Here is a 19,157-nt window from a genome sequence, read left to right as displayed (position 1 = left end):
AAACATATTCCACACCTGTATACAACATACTTTAGTCGATTTTGCACCCCAGCCTCTTGTGGTTTACCCACCAGGTTAAGTTGTTCAAAAGCCACTGCAAACTAATACATTTTACTGTTCTGGGTGATACCCAAAGTTTTATTTAAGACAAAATATTATAACTATTAAAATGAATACTAGATAAAATTGGCTTTAGTGAAAAAGCCTTCTATATATTAGTATTTGAAGTTTATAGCATCATATTTTTTGGCTTTCCCTCTCATATGTTCTCATGGCATTATTTCAGGCTTCCTTTACTCATTTTTCTTTTATATTGTCAATGATTCTTTTTATCTTTCTGTTAAAAGGAAAATCTCTAATCCACTTACAGTATATTCTAATAATTCACATAGAGACATTTATATTTATTAAATCAGCTTCTTCCTAAGTCCTAGATATTCCATGGGTATTAGGTCAGAAATAAATACATGTTTCTAAGCCTTTAGCTTTATACTAGGTACAAAAATAACTTATATTTTAATAAATTACAGTAGAAATTGCTAACTTAAATGGGGAAGCAATGTTTTTCTGGTCAGTTACTTGAAAATTGATTTTTAAATCTATGAATAATGCATTTAAAATTAATCTTATAACATATGAAAAGCAAGTAGATAGCAGAAGTATTCATCAGACTCTTCAGACTAAATAAAATCAAATGAGATAAACCACTTTGGAAGAGTAGCATTTTATGCCTAAATTATATACGTAATCTATATTAAACTATCTGACCAGATTAATTCCTCAACTGTCTACTCCCCTCTGTTAAAATATAATTATTTTTCCCAAATATTCCAATATACTTAAGAAGTAGCCAGAATTTTATCCTGAAGTTGCTTTCCTTGTTCATCAAAGAACATGACTTTTCTAAAACTTTCTCCAGATTCTGTTTCATTAGGAAAGCCCCATCTACTGGTTCATGTGGTGAAGTGCAATAATTATTTGAACCTTGTTGACAAACTGAAACGATGGCCATTTTATCAATTTCTCCTTGTCTTTCAGTTATTTTAGAAGCATAGATACAGGGGGTATGCCAAGTGGTATTTTCATCCTAAAATCACAGATTGATAGCCATATAATTTAGCAGAATCATCTTAAAGACATTATCTCACACATATGATCATGAAATACTAGTCACAATAGTGATCACTGATATTTGTTTCTTATATATCCTTTATTAATTTAACTTGCCATTCTTTTCCATCATAGGGAGCTTCCATTCTGAGAATGCTTGAAGACTGGATAACACCAGAGAAATTTCAAAAAGGATGTCAGGTATGATTTATTACTTTTAATATTATTAAAAAACTACACTGATATATGGCTGATGAATGTTAAGATATGTGATTAATTAAGGACAATTCCGTTTTTACTTTTCCTTTCCTTGCTCAAGGATAATACAGCAAAACACAAAAAGGTGATCACATCCAGGTTAGTACCTACGTTCTATCTGTAATTGCCATTTAACAGAAGTTTCACAGAGAAGTGAAGCAGATTACTTAGTTATTTTTTACACCCTTTACATGTGTATTAGCTCAGTCTGCCATAACAAAACACCATAGATTGGGTGGCATAACAACAGAAATTTATTTTCTCACAGTTCTGTAGACTAAGAAGTCTAAGACCAAGGTGCTGGCAGACTCAGTTTTCGGTGAGAGTTTTCTTTCTGGCTTCCTGATGGTCACCTTTTTGCTGTGCCCTCACATAGCAGAGAGAGAGAGAACCTTCTGGTGCCTCTTCTTATAAGGACACCGATCCCATCATGAGGCTCCCACCCTCATGATCTCATCTAAACCTCACCCTAAACCTCCCAAAAGCCTCATCTCCAAATACCGTCACATTGGGCATTAGGCCTTCAAAGTATGAATTTTGGGTTTTGGGGGAACACAATTCAGTCCATAGCAACATAATACAAAAATTTAAATCTATCTATAAAGCTCTTCCATTATAGTTTTTAAAAGGACTTTTCCCTTATTATTGGATTATAAAATGGTTAACACACATATTCCTATTATGATAAAGTCAGTGAATAAAGAGGGCCTGCTTCCATTTGGAAAGAGAAATAGCAGTCAATTTCTTAAAGCATTTCACACATCCCACTTAAGCTTATTCCTCCAGTGGATGTTTCAATTCCATTGCTGTTATTCTAGACCATAAGCCAGTTCTCTCAGGGTTTTATATTATCTATATTACCACCATTGCTACTTTGTGTCCCTGTAACTGTCCTGTCTGCAGGTTGGCTCTGTTGCAGCCTAGGGATGGAACTGTCTTCCTACTCTATCTCTTCCATCTCCATCCCCCCTACTGTGACATCCCAGGTAGTAGGCAGAGCAGCGCTGATAGTATCCAATCCATAAAATAGAAAATGGGTGAGAGCAGTGCCCTGTTAGCTTTCCCAAAGGGTACCAGTACTTCCTTTGGATGTGATTCCCCAGGACAGTGCCTGCCCACCATTCCTACAGCTCTCACTACTGCCAAGTCTTCTTATGTGGCAATCAGCATTCTCTATAATACCATAAACGGAAATGGTCCCCTTCTACCCAATACTTAAATTCCTAGGTGACTAGTAAAGTAAAAAATAAGACCAGGATTTAGGAAATATTCAGGGAGCACATCAGTACATTTTACTACTTTTGTCCATGAATAAAATATTCTGTGTGGACATTAGGTGGAAACAGAGAAGCTACATGTTTGTTCCTAAGTGTACATTAGAACATCTTGTAAACTTTTCATCAGCTTCAGACTCAAATTTCATACTTCTCTAACTGTAAGCACCTTTTGTGAGGAACTGTGTCTTCTATATCTTTGCATATAGTAGGAGAGTGCATTACAGATGTTAGAAGATCCAAAAAATGCCTCTTGAATGAATGAATGGTCTATAATAAATAATATAGAATATAAAAATAAACAAAGACAATTCATTTTTAAAAGTAAATTAAAATTTCATTTGCATAGTTTTCATTCTAAATTAAACTGATGAATAACACGTTCTTGGAATCTTCAAAGTGGACTTCAAATTAAATAATTTTTCATATTAACTTTTTTTGAGAAGTACCAAAAGAGTATTTAAAAGAGAATTCCTATTCTAATAATTTAATAATACTCTTGCATTTTATTTAGCTCATATCTGTGATATAACTAATTAAAAACCCAGTCCAGTCTAAAAGTAATATTTCTCACGTTAAAACCGTCTTCCTCTACCCTAACTGCCACTACAGATGGTGCTAGAATGAATAGATACTAATTTTCATATCATTATAGTGCTATGGAATTAATTTACAAAAAGACACTGAAACACTCATTTTTTGCCTTCAATCTTCAAACACTAGCTAATATCTGAAAATAGTATATGATCAATATAGGCCACACTCAATAAGCTCTCAAACCAATTGGAACATCCCTTCACATAATTCTAGTATCCAAATGTATCTCTCCTTGATTTATCATCATGCTATTACTGCTGCCCCTAAACCCCACAATATGTGACAATGTCCAACTTTTCCCTTGCAAATACTAACTTTCTACCAAAAGTCACTCTTCATTATCTAACCTGGTGTGGCGCTAACTCTGGGGATGGCCAGCTCTCTGTTCTCTTTCATGCTCATTACCTTAACCCCAAACCCAATCTCAGACAGCAAAGTAGGTACAGAGTGAGGGGAATTAAGAGTAAAACCAGGGTTTCCCTGGTGGCACAGTGGTTGAGGGTCCGCCTGCTGATGCAGGGGACACGGGTTCATGCCCCGGTCCGGGAGGATCCCGCATGCCGTGGAGTGGCTGGGCCCGTGAGCCATGGCCGCTGAGCCTGCGCGTCCGGAGCCTGTGCTCCGCAACGGGAGAGGCCACAACAGTGAGAGGCCCGCATACCGCAGAAAAAAAAAAAATTGTAAAACCATCAACTGGAAAATCTTTCAGGCTGTGCTTGTATGTAAAAAAGCATATTAAATTATGGGGCATTGATAACAATGTATGGTCATGAAATAGAAGCTGGGAAATATATCCATCCTTTCTTTTTCTCCTAGTATCAGTAGTATCACTGATAAGACAGGAATGGTTCAACTGGAAAATGTCCTGTCCCTTCCTGAGATACTAGTCATAGAAACACTGTTCCTTTCCTTTGTGCACACTGATACTAACTGAGGGACTATTACTGGGGGACCTAGGTCATCGTGAACTTTTGACTGGAATGACTGCATCGTGATTATGAAAGGTGAAGAAGGAAATTTCTTAATATAGAATATTCAAAAGCACTAATCTAGACAAAATAAAATTAGTTCCTTTTAATATACTGCTTATATAAGCCTCTAGCTAATAAGGTGAAGCAAGAAACTGCAATTTAAAAAACAATAACAACAGTGACGAAAACCACACAAACTGATCCAGGATTCAGAAGTCTCTTCACCGTAATCTCAGGCAAATCTCTTCGCCTCTCTAGACACCAGTTTCCTTCATGCCCAAAATGTGAAGGTTGTATAAAATAGTATTTAAGGTTCCTTTCAGTTCCAAGATGGCATGTTTCTAAGTACAAGTCACCATGAATATACAAAGAAACTCCTCAAAATTAATTTTAAGAAGATACTATTCACTAGAAATCATCATTAACAGATAGCTATGATTATAATTATTACTATTCCAAGCATCCAATTATTTTACTACGAAGGAATGAATGATCTATGCAAAACTCTGGCACGAACACCTAAATTTGATACAGAATATATGCCTTTCATTTCTTCTCCCTTCCTTCGCCTGCCCTCCAGTGGCAGTGCTGAGCAGTGAACCAATCAAAAGAACAAATATGAAGGCAGCATTCCAAACTGGCCTCAACCCTCTCCCAGGCATCTTGGAGCAGTCCAGGTAATATTGTTTTATCTCTCTATGCCTAAAAAGAGGAATTTAGAAGATAACAGGACTAAGGTATAGCACCTCCTGAAAATTAGAGCAACTTAGAGTGAAAATGATATGAGCAAAGTCAACCACTGGTGATTTTCTTTGAAGGTTCAAAGACCACTTAAGAAGGTTCTATTTCTATCAAAGACTTCCACATGTTAAACAGGACAATTCTAGAGCATAACAGAGGAGTTATACAGCAGGAATTCTGGAAGGTCTCCTGGAGAACTATAAGTAGTACCCAATTATGAGATTAGAAGAAGACAAGGAATTTTCTCTAGGGATATCATATTATGCCTGAAAACTCATATATAGAGAGGTTTTGTGACTAGAACTGACAAAAAGGGAGCCTTGTAGTTAAAAGATTTGTATCTTTAAAATATTTGAAAAATGAAATCTTACTCTTTAGAGTGAATAATTTTCCCAATTTAGCCATCATCATCATTATTATTATTCAGAAGACTGTACATTCATTTATTTAGAACAGGAGTCTGCAAACTACTATTACAGCTTGCAGGCCAAATCCAGCCCACCATCCATTTTTGTAAGGTTTGCAAATGAAAATCACTTCTACAATTTTAAACGGTTGGAAAAAATCAGAAGTATATTTCATGACGTGAAAGTTGTATGCAATTCAAATATCAGTGTGCATAAATAACATTTTATTGGAAAACAGCCATTCTCATTCACTTACATATTATCTATGACTGCTTTTGTGCTATTTGGGCAGAGTTGAGTAGTTGTGACAGAGACTATATGTCTCACAACACTTAAAATCTTTACTATACAGCTTTTTACAGAAAAAGTTTGCTGAGCCTTGGCTTAGATCCGAGCTCACCAGTTTTATCTTTGCATATCACTTCAATCACTCATGTGTGATGGGGTCATCTAGTGTGTGAGATGAGAAAACACTACTGGTGTAAATAAAGGTAGGGGATGCAGCCAGCAGTGGACAGGTTAACACCAATAAGTGAACGTCATAGAATTATGGATCTTTTTTCCTAGTGGATCAAAAATGTTATGGACTGTTGACTGCTTGCTAAATAGTTGACGGTCCTTAAGCATCTTATATTGGTTGTCCTGAAAAAATTAAACTCTTTCCCTCACCTGTTCACAATTCCATTAGACTAAAAAAAAAAACAAAAAAAAGAGAATTATCTCATTAATAAGAAAAAATATTCCTTATGCTTTACAAATAAATCGTTATTTGTACAGTGTTTTTATAGGTTACAAAATGTTTTGCATATGGCGTATCATTTGATTTTCATTCTAGGTACATTTGCTATATTATTCATTAGAGCAAGACATGTTGAAGGGTTCAGCTCATGTTGTGGAAGTATGGAAAAAGCAAACATTGACTTTTGAAATTCTTGTTATCTTTCACATACAGAGTTACTTGCAAAAATACAAATTTAAGAATGCCAAAACTTCAGATTTTTGGGCAGCACTTGAAGAGGTAAGGAGGAGTATATCCTCAAATATTTCTTTGATTAACAAATGATTTATCAATCATTTCTTTATCTGATTATTCTATCCTTTTATTTCCCCTTATTTGTTGCTTGATTATTCTCTCTTTTTAAAAAAAATCTTAGGCAAGTAAGCTACCAGTAAAAGAAGTAATGGACACCTGGACCAATCAGATGGGTTATCCTGTACTTAATGTGAAAGATATGAGGAACATCACACAGAAACGCTTTCTGTTGGACTCGAGAGTTAATTCTTCTGAGCCACATTCAATTTTGGGGTAAGAAGCTATAACGCATTTCAGAAGAAAAGCAGAAATTTCATGAAAATACTGGCCATTTGCTTAGACCTTGCTCTTCAGTACCTAATGCTTAAGCACAGTGTCTTTAGGGAAACAAAGGCATTCAGAAATAGCTCAGTTGTCTTCAGGTTCCAAATGATGGACTGAGCACATGCATGCAAGTACTATTCTTCCCAGAACTCACTGAATAAAGAAACAGAAGTAATAAAAGAAATAAACTCAGAGAAGTAAAGAAAATAGGAAGGGCTAAATGCATCATAAAATTCTAGATGAAGAAAAGCAGAGGGAGAAATATAGACAGAAAACAAACAGAGGAAGATGCAGCCAGATAAAAAGAGACTTTCAGTAGAGATGGAAGCTGATTTCCCCTATCCCTGGACAGGCTCTGGGCTCAGCGTCAGCACTCAGAGTGGAAGGCAGGAGTGAGGCTGAAAATAGGGCAATTAATTTGAAGTCTGGATTCAGGACAGTTGTGCCAGCCAGACCCCTCCCCCTCCACTTTCCCTTCATTGACTGCCATTCTTTCCTCTGCACAGAGCTCTCAAAAGTCTGGCAATGACCCAAGGCAAAAATCCAGAGGGCTTTTTTTCCTAAAGAAATTGACCAAGACGTAGAGGAGAGCTAAGGATTTCCATTTGGTTGGGACACCCAAAGTAAAGCTTTCCTCCTTGTGGCATCTGTAGTATGAATGGGCTGGAGCTGCCAGCTCCCCTCATACATACACAGAGCCTCTAGTCAGACTTCCTGTTCAGCGGAGAAGTCAGTTTGAAAAATATACCTCCCTTCTCTACTCAGCCATAAAAAGAAACGAAATTGAATTATCTGTGGTGAGGTGAATGGACCTAGAGTCTGTCATACAGAGTGAAGTAAGTCAGAAAGAGAAAAACAAATACCGTATGCTAACACGTATATATGGAATCTAAGAAAAAAAAAAAAAGGTCATGAAGAACCTAGGATAAGACACAGGGAATAAAGACACAGACCTACTAGAGAATGGACTTGAGGATACGGGGAGGGGGGAAGGGTAAGCTGGGACAAAGTGAGAGAATGGCATGGACATATGTACACTACAAAATGTAAATAGATAGATAGCGGGAAGCAGCCGCATAGCACAGGGAGATCAGCTCAGTGGTCTGTGACCACCTAGAGGGGTGGGATAGGGAAGGTGGGAGGGAGGGAGACGCAAGAGGGAAGAGATATGGGGATATATGTATGTGTATAACTGATTCACTTTGTTATAAAGCAGAAACTAACACACCATTGTAAAGCAATTATACTCCAATAAAGATGTTAAAAAATATATATATACCTCCCTTCTCAACAGTAGAGGGGTTACATACAAGAGACCAAGAATAACCAATTTAGTCCTTCTTTCTTAAATATGAATGAACAATCAAGGATAGCAAGACACATGAAAAAAATCTAAAAGCATAAAAGGTAAAATCTCACATGAACAAACAAGAAACCTATCTCTATAAGAGACATAATTGAAATAATAAATAAATTTATGAAATATATTAAGAGATCAAAGAAGCTATTATATCCATTAACTAAGAGCAGAATGTTTTCAAAAAGACGAACTGAGAATATAAAAGAGCTATGAAGGATTAAATTTTGGTTGTCAAAAAAAGTTAATAGACCAACTAGAAATAAATTTGGGGAATTCCCTAAAAGTACAGGACAAACACACATAGAACTGGCAAATATGAAACAGAAGACAAATACGGAAAGTCTAGCACCCAACTAGTAGAAGTCTCTCAAAAAAAGAAAATAGAGAAACTTAAGGGGCGAATTGTACCAAAGAAATAATAAAGTGCACAAGGATTCTGATTAAAAAGCCCCATTGACTACACAGTACAAAAAGGAAAAAAAAAAAAAAAAACACCAAAAACATACCTAGCTATAGCCTCATGAAATTTCAGAAAACAAGGGTACCTGAGTTAGTGTGGCATTAGACTTCTTTACAACAACTCTGAACTCAAGAAGAAAATGAAGCAGTCATTTAAAACGTGGATGCAAAAAAATATTTTCAACCTCTAATTCTCTAGGCAGTTCCCCAAACCAAACATATAAGCACAGTGAAGACATTTTCTGACATGCAGCCCCAGAAAATGCTTTCCACACAGCACTTCTTAGAAAGTTACTAAGGCTACAGTCCAGGGGGATTGGAGCCTGGAGAGAAAAAAATATGAATAAATCAAAAAAAGAGGAAGACACAGGATCCAGGAAACAGTTCATCCACCCTAGGAGAGCCATGAAAGGAAATGCAGACCAATAGCGATCCAGTGGGCTCACAGAGCCATAAGAGCAGGATGACTGGGGCTGAGTTAGCTGATCCCCAGGAAAAAGAGAGTATAATTGGGAGGATGGCAGAATTGGGGAATTGGTGAAGGCCCATCAGTTTGGCCAACTATAAAGAAGAAAATTAGAAAAAAACAAAATCAAGGCTGTATGTAAAAATTGTGATCCAAAAATATGAAGCAGGTAGAATGATTTTATGCCATTGATAAAGTATAAGGAAGAGGAGTCTATTTTACCCTTATGCTAGGGTGTTAGGGGAAATTTTCATTTAAGTGACTCAAGGGCCATGAAATCAGACCACTGAGAAGGAAATATGACTCCAACACACTTCTCGGCCAGCAATATGTATAGAGCATAATTTCGTATGTGTTATTTATTGTCTTTTAGCTTTTATAATCAACCAATGGATAACATGTTAATATTTGTTATAGTGACAAGTTAGATTGTAAATATAAACAATCTTAACATTGTAACAAGAAAAAACAGCTGACAGAAGAAAGGAGGTAGAAGAGGAAGAAAAGGTGGAAAAAAAGGATACTGCATACTGATTCAGTGGTGGACTGAAGTTGGCTTTAATCCCAACTCAGTGACATCATTCCAGTAGCCTGAAATTGGTCATGATGTGAGTTAATGGAAATCAGCAAATACTACATTCCACTTCCCACCCCTGTCCTGAGAGCTGGTTGTTAAGCATTTATCAGCACTGCACGAGATAACCTTATTCTACAGTTAGGAGAGAGTAACAATACTAAAATTTATAAAACAAGAAGAGGCAGTATGGGTATATTATTTAAAGGAAAAATTGTAACCTATAGAAAGTCTAATAATAATAATTTTGCTTTATTATAATTTGACTGTTAAAGGGGAAACGAAAATGAAAGTAGTATAAGTGAACTAAATCACCCTCATGGGTGAGTTAATAAATACTATCTAAAAAATATAGAGGTATTTAGAGTTACAGTATTAGACATCAGAAGAACTAAAACCAAAAGCATTTAAAAGGGGCTGCTTCTGAGAGAGGTGCTGTTCTGTGGAAAGGGTGTAGGAGACAGTGGCTTTTCAATAGTGGTTTTCCCAGTTTTTGATTAAGGATGTTTTTACTTACAATGCATAAATGAAATTCTCCAAACATTTTAACAGCAATTACAAACTTAATCAATCAAATTATTTTGCATATATCATTTATAAGAAACTTCTAAACATCACCACTTAAAATTTTATTAAATTCCATTTAAATTTCAAATATAAACACCAAAAGACACAGTTTTATGAATCTAATTTCTAAAAAGACTTTTCTATACATTTTTATGAATCTAAAAAAATTATAATTCATAAATATAGTATATCAAATTTCTTGGGCATTTTCAAACACATTAAACCTTAACAACCAAAAAGGAAAAAAAAGAATCAAACCTTTAACTTTCTAAAATCAGAATTTCCTAGTACATGAAAAGATGCTCAACATAACTAAATATCAAAGAAATGCAAATCAAAACTACAATGAGGTATCACCTCACACCAGTCAGAATGACCAGCATCTAAAAGTCTACAAACAATAAATGCTGGAGAGGGTGTGGAGAAAAGGGAAACTTCCTACACTGTTGGTGGGAATACAAATTGGTTACAACCACTATGGAGAACAGTATGGAGGTTCCTTAAAAAACAAAAAATAGTATTACCATATGATCCAGCAATCCCGCTCCTGGGCATATTCCAGAGAAATCCATAATTCGAAAAGATACACACACCCCAATGTTCATTGCAGCAGTATTTACAATAGCCAAGACATGGAAGCAATCTAAATGTCCATCAACAGAGGAATGGATAAAGAAGATGTGGTACATGTATACAATGGAATATTACTCAGCCATAAAAAAGAATGAAATAATGCCATTTGCAGCAACATGGATGGACCTAGAGATTATCACATTGAGTAAAGTAAGTCAGAGAAAGACAAATATCATATGATATCACTCATGTGGAATCTAATTTAAAAAATGATATAAATAAACTTGTTTACAAAACAGAAACAAACTCACAGATTTCAAAAACAAACTTATGGTTACCAAAGAGGAAGCATGTGGGGGAGGGATAAATTAGGAGTTTGGGATTAACATACACACACTACCATATATAAAATAGATAACCAACAAGGGCCTACTATATAGCACAGGGAACTCTATTCAATATTCTGTAATAACCTATATGGGAAAAGAATCTGAAAAAAGAATGAATATATGTATATGCATAACTGAATCACTTTGCTGGACTCCTGAAACTAACACAACATTGTAAATCAACTCTACTCCAATAAAATTAACAATAACAAAAAAACCTCACCCAAATCAGACTTTTATAGGCATTTAAACATGACTACTGAGTTAAGGTATTCTAAGAATGTCAGATAAAATTACAAATCCAATACATCATTTCCTCTAATTTGCCAGATTTTTAAAACATACCAAATACTGTAAAAGCTGACTAAACACGTGCCACAGAGCCAGTGATTTCAAAACTTATTACACTTGTATGAATAAAACTTTTACAAAAGTATTAATAATATAGCCATTTCTGTATAACTAACTAGTTATTTCTGTATACATTTCTGGGGTGCCAACCACTCCCAAATGAAGAGAACAAAATCACGATCTCAGGACGCCCCCCCTAGCCACTGGAGCTGGCCACAGGAACCTGGGTGTACCACTTTGGGGATGTCATCTCTGACCTTCATCGCCCAGCTGAGCCCCCTCCTAGACAGGATCCTGGCTAAATGAGAACAACACCTTGGTCCCCTGGACAACATTCCAATTTCACCCATGCCGATTTTAATTGTCTTTTAACTCCTTAATACGTGCTTTGGGTGGAGAGAATTTTGCACTCACCACACTCCAGGTGGTCTCTAATCTCCACTACCCGATTTCCACTGAAAAGACCCTTCACTCTCTTATTAAAACCTTTTTTAATAGTCTCACTCACCTCATTTTACAGTCACATATATAAATCATCACAAGATCAATTATTCAGTAGCAATTAATATAAATGAGGAAGGAGAAATATAGTGTAGAAGGTGTCTCAGGAAGTTTAATAGCTATAAACTGGTTCTTTTATAGTTATTGTTTTATGTTCTAGCAAATTAAATTGGCCTATTTTAATACTGCTAGAGCCTTTGGATACTAAAATTTTTAAAATATTTCTCTCTTGCGAAACTAGCTTCCATTTGGAAGTTTCACAGTAATTATTCTCTCCTGCCATGTGCCCACTGATACACTGAGCCTGAATTAATTGTCGGACAGGAGGTGTGGTGGAGTAGAGAGGACTACAGAAGACTTTCTTTCTTGAGGAAGTGATATTTAAACTGAGTAAATTGGTGTTGGGGGATGACTGTTGGGGTTTTCAAAACAGGAAGTGCAACATATATGAAGGCTCTAAAGTTTAAAAGGAGCATTATACATATAATATGCAATGCTTACTGAGAATTTACTAAGTAGCTGGCACTATTCTAAGTACTTTAATGTATTTTATTATAACAGATAGAGAACTTTAGGCAGAAATTTTTTAAATAACTTACTCAAGGTTGCACAGACTGTAAGTGATGGATCCTCAGTTTGAATGCAGGCAGTCTGGCTCCAAGAACTGGACAACAGAGAGGCACTGGGAAGACTGGTGGGAGATAAAGTTGGAGGGGAAGACAGGGGACAGGCATGCAGACCATGTTAAAGATTTTGAACAAAAGAGTGTGCAAATTCAAGGATGTTAAGGAGAGAACTGGCAGGATCATGTTTACATTTTTTCAAAGTTCCCCTCTGGCTGCACTATGGAGAACAGATCAGGTGGGACAAGAGTGGATGCAGGGAGACCAGTTAGGATGATATTGTAGCTAGTGACCCATGTGAGAGGTGATGGAGTTGATGGGGCCTGCCCTAGGAGAATGGCCAGGCTGGGGCTGTGTGGCATATGTTCCAAAGATTGAGTTGAGCTAAAATTTCCAATTAAAGAATAAACAGTGTGCAGGGAATTGAATCGGATGAATTTGCAGAGAACAATCTCCTTTTAGAATATTGTTCTCATCTTGCTCTATATAGGTCATACCCGTATTTCTAGAGAACTGAAAAATCTTTATAGACCCACTTTATGATACCGTACTACATGCAGCAGGTAACAGAACCTGTTTCCTGATTTCCAATTCAGGGCTTTGGGAATTGTTACATGAAAAGCACACTCAGGTGTTTCCAAAAATTCAAACTGCCAAAAATTTTCTGTCCCAGGCATCGAGAATGAAGAACACTCAGAATTATTAAATTAGCTACTTCAAGAAACTAGTTGGCACCTGAACTGGAGAAGCCAGTGGTGCTCACCTTGTTGAAACCTGTTACCAGTCTCTTCCCCTGGAAACCTCAGACACTCAGCTCTCCCACAGTAAATGAAATTCAGAGAAACTGGATATCTTGCTGGAATGCAGGTTCTGAAAATTAATAGTTCACGCCAAAACAAAGGAAAATTTGAGGTCTTAGACCCAATGAAATCAGTCAGGGGGTGTCTGGAGAGGAAAGATTATGATGGAGAAAACGTCTTTGTTTTTCACTCTTTCCTCTCATAATATATGAATGATTTGAAACTTAGATCTGACTTGTTATCAGGTGATAATTCAATTACATAAATCAACATAATTTCTGTGATCATTCTGTTAATCATAAATTGTTTTTTATAGTTACTGTTTTATGTTCTAGCAAATCAGATTGGCCATATTTAATACTGCTATTTAATAGTGTTTGCACATATAAAATTTAAAAAATATATTTCTTTCTTGAGAAACAAACTTCCATTGAGAAAGCTTCACAGTAGTTGTTCCCTTCTCTCATTCATATCCACTGATTTGTTAAGCCAGAGACACAGCCAACACTGTTTTTAAACCTGTGGGATTATATTTTTAAAGACTACTCCTGGGTTACAGATTCCTCTCCACACAAACAAAAAACTTTATTACCAAGGGAACTAAACATATCAACAGGTCTAAAATCACTTTTGAAGTTATAATAAATCTTTAAATTGTACTCATCAAGATTTAGAACATGGAACTGTACTAACATTTACACTTTTCTCTAAATTTTTTTTAGTTTTAACCTTCAGAGACTTTAAAAAATTTTTACATTCATAGATGCATGATTTTTAGCGATCATTTATCATAAAGTCAATCTACTTGTTCCCTTTTTTAAAAAAAAGTTACAAATTATACATGCATAGGAAAATAAACCTAGAAAAGACGGGCTATCCTCTTGAGAACATTTCTTAAAAATCTGTAGTGGCTCTTGAACAAATAAGACAGAACATTATATAGAAAGTTATCATTCCTTATTTTTACATTTGATTAAAAAGTTAGATCATAATATAATCTAATTATAGATTAGATTATATGGGGTGTAATGCCCCCAGAAAGGAATTAGTTTTTTCTCCAACCCTAGTGTTCACCTGCTCTCTGTTCAGGTATATTCCTATCTGGTAGACAATGTTAAGTTGTATTATAAACTAAATGGCCTCTTCCCTTTTCTCACTGCTTAAATATTCCAATATTAGGGAATTCTTACTGACCAGAAACTTTTTATAATTTAAATGGGCCACACATTTGTAAGTTATTGTTTTACACTATGGCTTCAACCATCTCTTAGAAATGGGCCAGTTTCACATCTCCATCAGGGAGAGTTCTCTATTGGACAAGTTTACATGTCTTTGGCAGTCCAGTCAATGTAAACCAGTGGAAGAATGGTAGTAGGTATGTCATGTTGGGGCAAAGTCAGTTTCCTTAGTGAAAATTAGATTGGCCATATTTATACTGCCAGAAACTGTTATATTGTTAGATATTTTAAAGTGAATTATACCTTTAAAAAATTAAATCTGATACTCTTGAATTTTAGAAAACATATAGGAAACTCTATCATTTCATTTATGTAATTTCTATTTCTTGACATTTTATACTCTCCAGTCTATAATTTTACTCAGATTAGATCCTGTAAGTGGTTCCAAAACTATAAAATTATATAGCCTCAACACTGCATCTTTTTTTGTCTTACGATGCTCTTACAGACCTCAGAGTAATATTTTTTACATGACCTTAGCAGTATATCTTATGCCTACTCTTAGGCACAGCCTAGTCCCAGAAACCATGTCTTAGAGGGGACAGTGGAAATGTGAAATCCTAACTGTGCATATAGTGTATCGAGACACTCCACATTCTGTTGTTTCAGTTGGGTTGGCAATGGGGAAAGGTGAGGAGGAATGAAATGTTAGTCTACATGGCAACACAACATCAGCAGAGCAGTGAAACAGTGCAATCTGTAGGTAGAATGTGACTTTAAAAAAATGCTTCTTTGTCTATCTGTCGAGAAGCTCTGGCAATATTACTAGAATATCTATACTACAGACAGACTATACTAGACTACAAGTACTAGTCTAGTAAAGGGATCGTTCTTAGGTTGGCTTCGCTAAAATCAGACCCTGAGGTGAACATTCAAGTGAAAGTGACTCATTAGGAAGTCTAGGAAAGGCTGGTAGGGGGATTGGCAAGAGGGATATCAAGCAGCAAAGGTGCAACAATAAACAGGTTCTGTCCAGGGTGACTACCCTGCAGGGAAGTTCTAGAGACAGTGCTTCAGTGTGGTCCTGCAGATGGGGCAAAGAACATTTTCATGCCCATCCATCACTGGCTAAGGGCTGCATCCAAGGATGTAAACTTCCAGGAACTTCTAGCTTTCCTTGCTCAGGCAGCCAGAGGGCAGTCCTCTAACAGAGAGACCCAGCTGCTGGCTGTTGGCAGGGTAAGCACAATGGAATCCAGGGTGTACAAAAATGACAAAGAAATTCAAGGGGATAAGGGTGGAGCACTGACAATGTCTCCTATAGGATCCAAGAAACAATTTATGTATTGGTTCTATGAAACTTACATCCAAGAACATTCCACTGCAATAAACTCCTTCAAGAGAGCTAGTAAAAGTTCAATCTATAAAACATTTCACTAGTTAGACAACAAAGGATTACTTCTTTCATGTAGATGGCAAATATATACTCTCCCTGAATTAGATAAATTTTATTATATCTTGAAAGGGAGAAATATCATTCCCCCATTCTCTGTTAGGGACTTGAATGATCACAGATGAAGAAAAACAAGGCCAACTTTGAGTTGAAACCTAAACCCAAACACAGATTCATCTTTTCTCTAGATCTCCTGTGTTTTCTGACTGGTAAGATATGACATGAGAACTATCTAAAAGACATTTAAGACTTCTTTTATGAGATTTCAAGACTAAAATGTTAAGTATATATTGTATCAAAGTACAAAGCTAACCTCTTCCCCCTGCTCTACGAGAAAATACTAAGAAGCTAAAAAGAACACTAAAACCCCCTGAAATATGCTTGCCTGGTGATTTTTCTTTGCAATACACTGGTTCACATGATTGTAAATAGGAGATATTTAAAGAGCATGAGAAGCTTTAAGGGATGATGGTGGTGGTGTCATTTCAACATAATTTCTAAAATGCATTATTTTCTTCACAGCATTTTAATACTGTCTTCTGAATTCTAAAAATGTATTGTGTTCCTTGACAGAAACTATAGCATATTAAAGTCTGTGCAAGTATGTATGTGAATGCTCAATTTTATATGTTATATTTATGCAATATCTTTATTCCAAAGCCTCAAGCCATTTTTATTGAAATAATCTTCTTCATCCTTAGCTAATTTTTGATACAAAGTTCCAAATTTTAGAGATTTATATAAATTGAAAGCAATTACATAGCCTATCTTTACCACAAAAGAGTACTGTATTAACTGTATTAATTGTATACTATACACTGTACAATTGCTTATGAGGAAAATATGTTTGTCTATTGCTTTTTATGCTTGTCTATTTTTACTTTGGAAATGTTTTTATTTTTTAGTAGTAAAAGTTAAAATTTTTCCTTTTAAAAAACTTTAGTTACACATGGAATATTCCAGTTAAATGGACTGAAGATAATGAATCAAGGATTACATTCTACAATAGGTCAGAAACAAGAGGTAAATATCAATTGATTTATTTCTTCTTTGAATTAATGTACTACATTAAATGAATATAAGTGTAAAGAAACAACAATAAAGATGGAACTTATGATGTAAACTTCAGCGAAAAGAAACCTCTTAAATAATTAACTGGTGAGCCAAAATCCTTATCTATAATAATAAGAACTTTTTTACCTTAAGAAATTCTTTATAATGATTTACCATGACTGGTACAATAATAAATACCCATATCCAAAGGAGAAGGGGTCAGATAACCAACCACTGGAAAATCAATGTATCAATTTTCATCTTTTTGCTCTCTTCCTTCTTTCCTCGCTTTGTCTCCTTCCTTCCTTTGTTCCTTCTCTTTTCTTCTTTTTAAATATCAGATAAGCCACTGAATTTCTTAGTGTTATGTAACAAGCCTGATTTTTAAAATGCTGCCATTAAATTAGACCTATCATTTTTTCAACTAGCACATTAGAATCTTTAATGACTCCAAATCATTTTTTCTAAGCTGTCAAGTTGTCACCAGTAGCTCAAGGCACTACCTATATCTATATCCATCCATCTAACCATCTCCCTAAGTGAATGACTTGGCACTTGCCTGTGTTAAATTCAGCTGTGACTGTTCTGCTCACTTAAACCAACTAGAAATATATTTCTGTATTCTATCTCTACTGATTTGTCTTTTCCCTTCTTGAAAAATTTTAGAGTTACATAAAAACATGGGAGACCTTATCACATGTTCTCTACTACAGATCGCTGAAAAAATAATAAGACAGGTTTTAGCAACCATCCCAGAAGAATCTTGCTTTTTATACTTTTGCTATTGTGCTTGTTTTGTGTTTCAAAATCACTTCTTATCTAAGACAAATGAGACTCTTCTTCATCCCTTCCCATGAGGACTTGGTTTCAAAATAGCATTTGGCATGGACTTTCCCCCATGGCTGCTCAGGGATAAAAGTAGATCACCTATCCTCTATTTACATATGCCTATTTGCTCCTGTAAGATATTCTAAAATAGTAATTAATTTCCTCTGGCAAGTAAGTTTTTACACTATTTCCAGTAGATTTTTTTTAAAAACAACTTTATTGAGATATAATTCACACACTAGGAAATTCCCCCATTTAAAGTATGCAGTCCAATGGTTTTTATTACATTCACAGACACTTGTAACCATCATCACAGTAAATTTTAGAGCATTTCAATCACCTCAAAAAGAAACTCCATACCCTTTAGCTATCAACTCCTCTATTCTCCTATAAACCCAGCCCTAAGCAACCACTAATCTACTTTCTGTCTGCATAGATTTGGCTATTTTGGACATTTCACATAAATGGAACGATACATGTAGCATTTTGTGATAGCTTCTTTCACCTAACATAATGTTTTCAAGTTCATCCATGTCATAGCATGTGTCAGTACTTCATTCCTTTTTATTGCCAAATTATATTCACATCATATTGATATTACAAAGGTAGTATCATATTGATACTACCTTTTATTTATCTGTTCATCAGTTGATGGGCATATGAATTGTTTCTGCCTTTTGGCTGTTATGAATAATATTGCTATAAACATTTGTGTACAAGGTTTTATGTGGCTCCAATATAGTTTTTTCAGTTTTGGTTTTTACTTTTACTATAAATTATTTTGTGAGTTTTAACTTTTACTATAAACTCTACCAGATTTGCTGTAGTCGAGGTAAGACCCCTTTCTGTTGCCTTTACAACAAAATTTTCTTTTGGTCATTTAGGCTAACCATAACTGATGTAGTCAGCAATTTCTCTTGAATTCTTCTAGAATACCCAGATCAATGCCATTTTGTCTTAGTATTTTTTTTTTTTTTTTTTTTTTGCGGTACACGGGCCTCTCACTGCTGTGGCCTCTCCCGTTGCAGAGCACAGGCTCCGGATGCGCAGGCTCAGCGGCCATGGCTCACGGGCCCAGCCGCTCCGCAGCGCGTGGGATCTTCCCAGACCGGGGCACGAACCTGTGTCCCCTGCATCGGCAGGCAGACTCCCAACCACTGCGCCACCAGGGAAGCCCCTGTCTTAGTATTTTATATAGGATAATTTTGTGTTTGAGTACCAAGCTCTATCTTTTGTGAGCCGTCTTCTGACCATTTTCTTACTCAAG

The 19,157-nt window shown here is 35.7% G+C and overlaps 1 protein-coding gene across 1 annotated transcript in view; it reads left to right on the top strand.

Annotated features, from left to right (window-relative positions):
* The window catches only part of ENPEP (glutamyl aminopeptidase), a gene marked incomplete at both ends in the record, with an annotated part of 105,808 nt that overhangs the window by 57,844 nt on the left and 28,807 nt on the right, over positions 1-19,157 (top strand). Inside the window, 4 exons of the mRNA XM_079715513.1 lie at positions 1,246-1,311; positions 6,311-6,376; positions 6,513-6,664; positions 16,953-17,032. Coding sequence (XP_079571639.1) covers positions 1,246-1,311; positions 6,311-6,376; positions 6,513-6,664; positions 16,953-17,032 — 364 coding nt within the window. The remainder of the gene's footprint in view (positions 1-1,245; positions 1,312-6,310; positions 6,377-6,512; positions 6,665-16,952; positions 17,033-19,157) is intronic.

The sequence above is a fragment of the Hyperoodon ampullatus genome, assembly GCF_949752795.1.
Source record: "Hyperoodon ampullatus genome assembly, chromosome: 1".
NCBI lineage: Eukaryota > Metazoa > Chordata > Mammalia > Artiodactyla > Ziphiidae > Hyperoodon > Hyperoodon ampullatus.
This window is presented reverse-complemented; position numbering and strand designations above follow the sequence as displayed.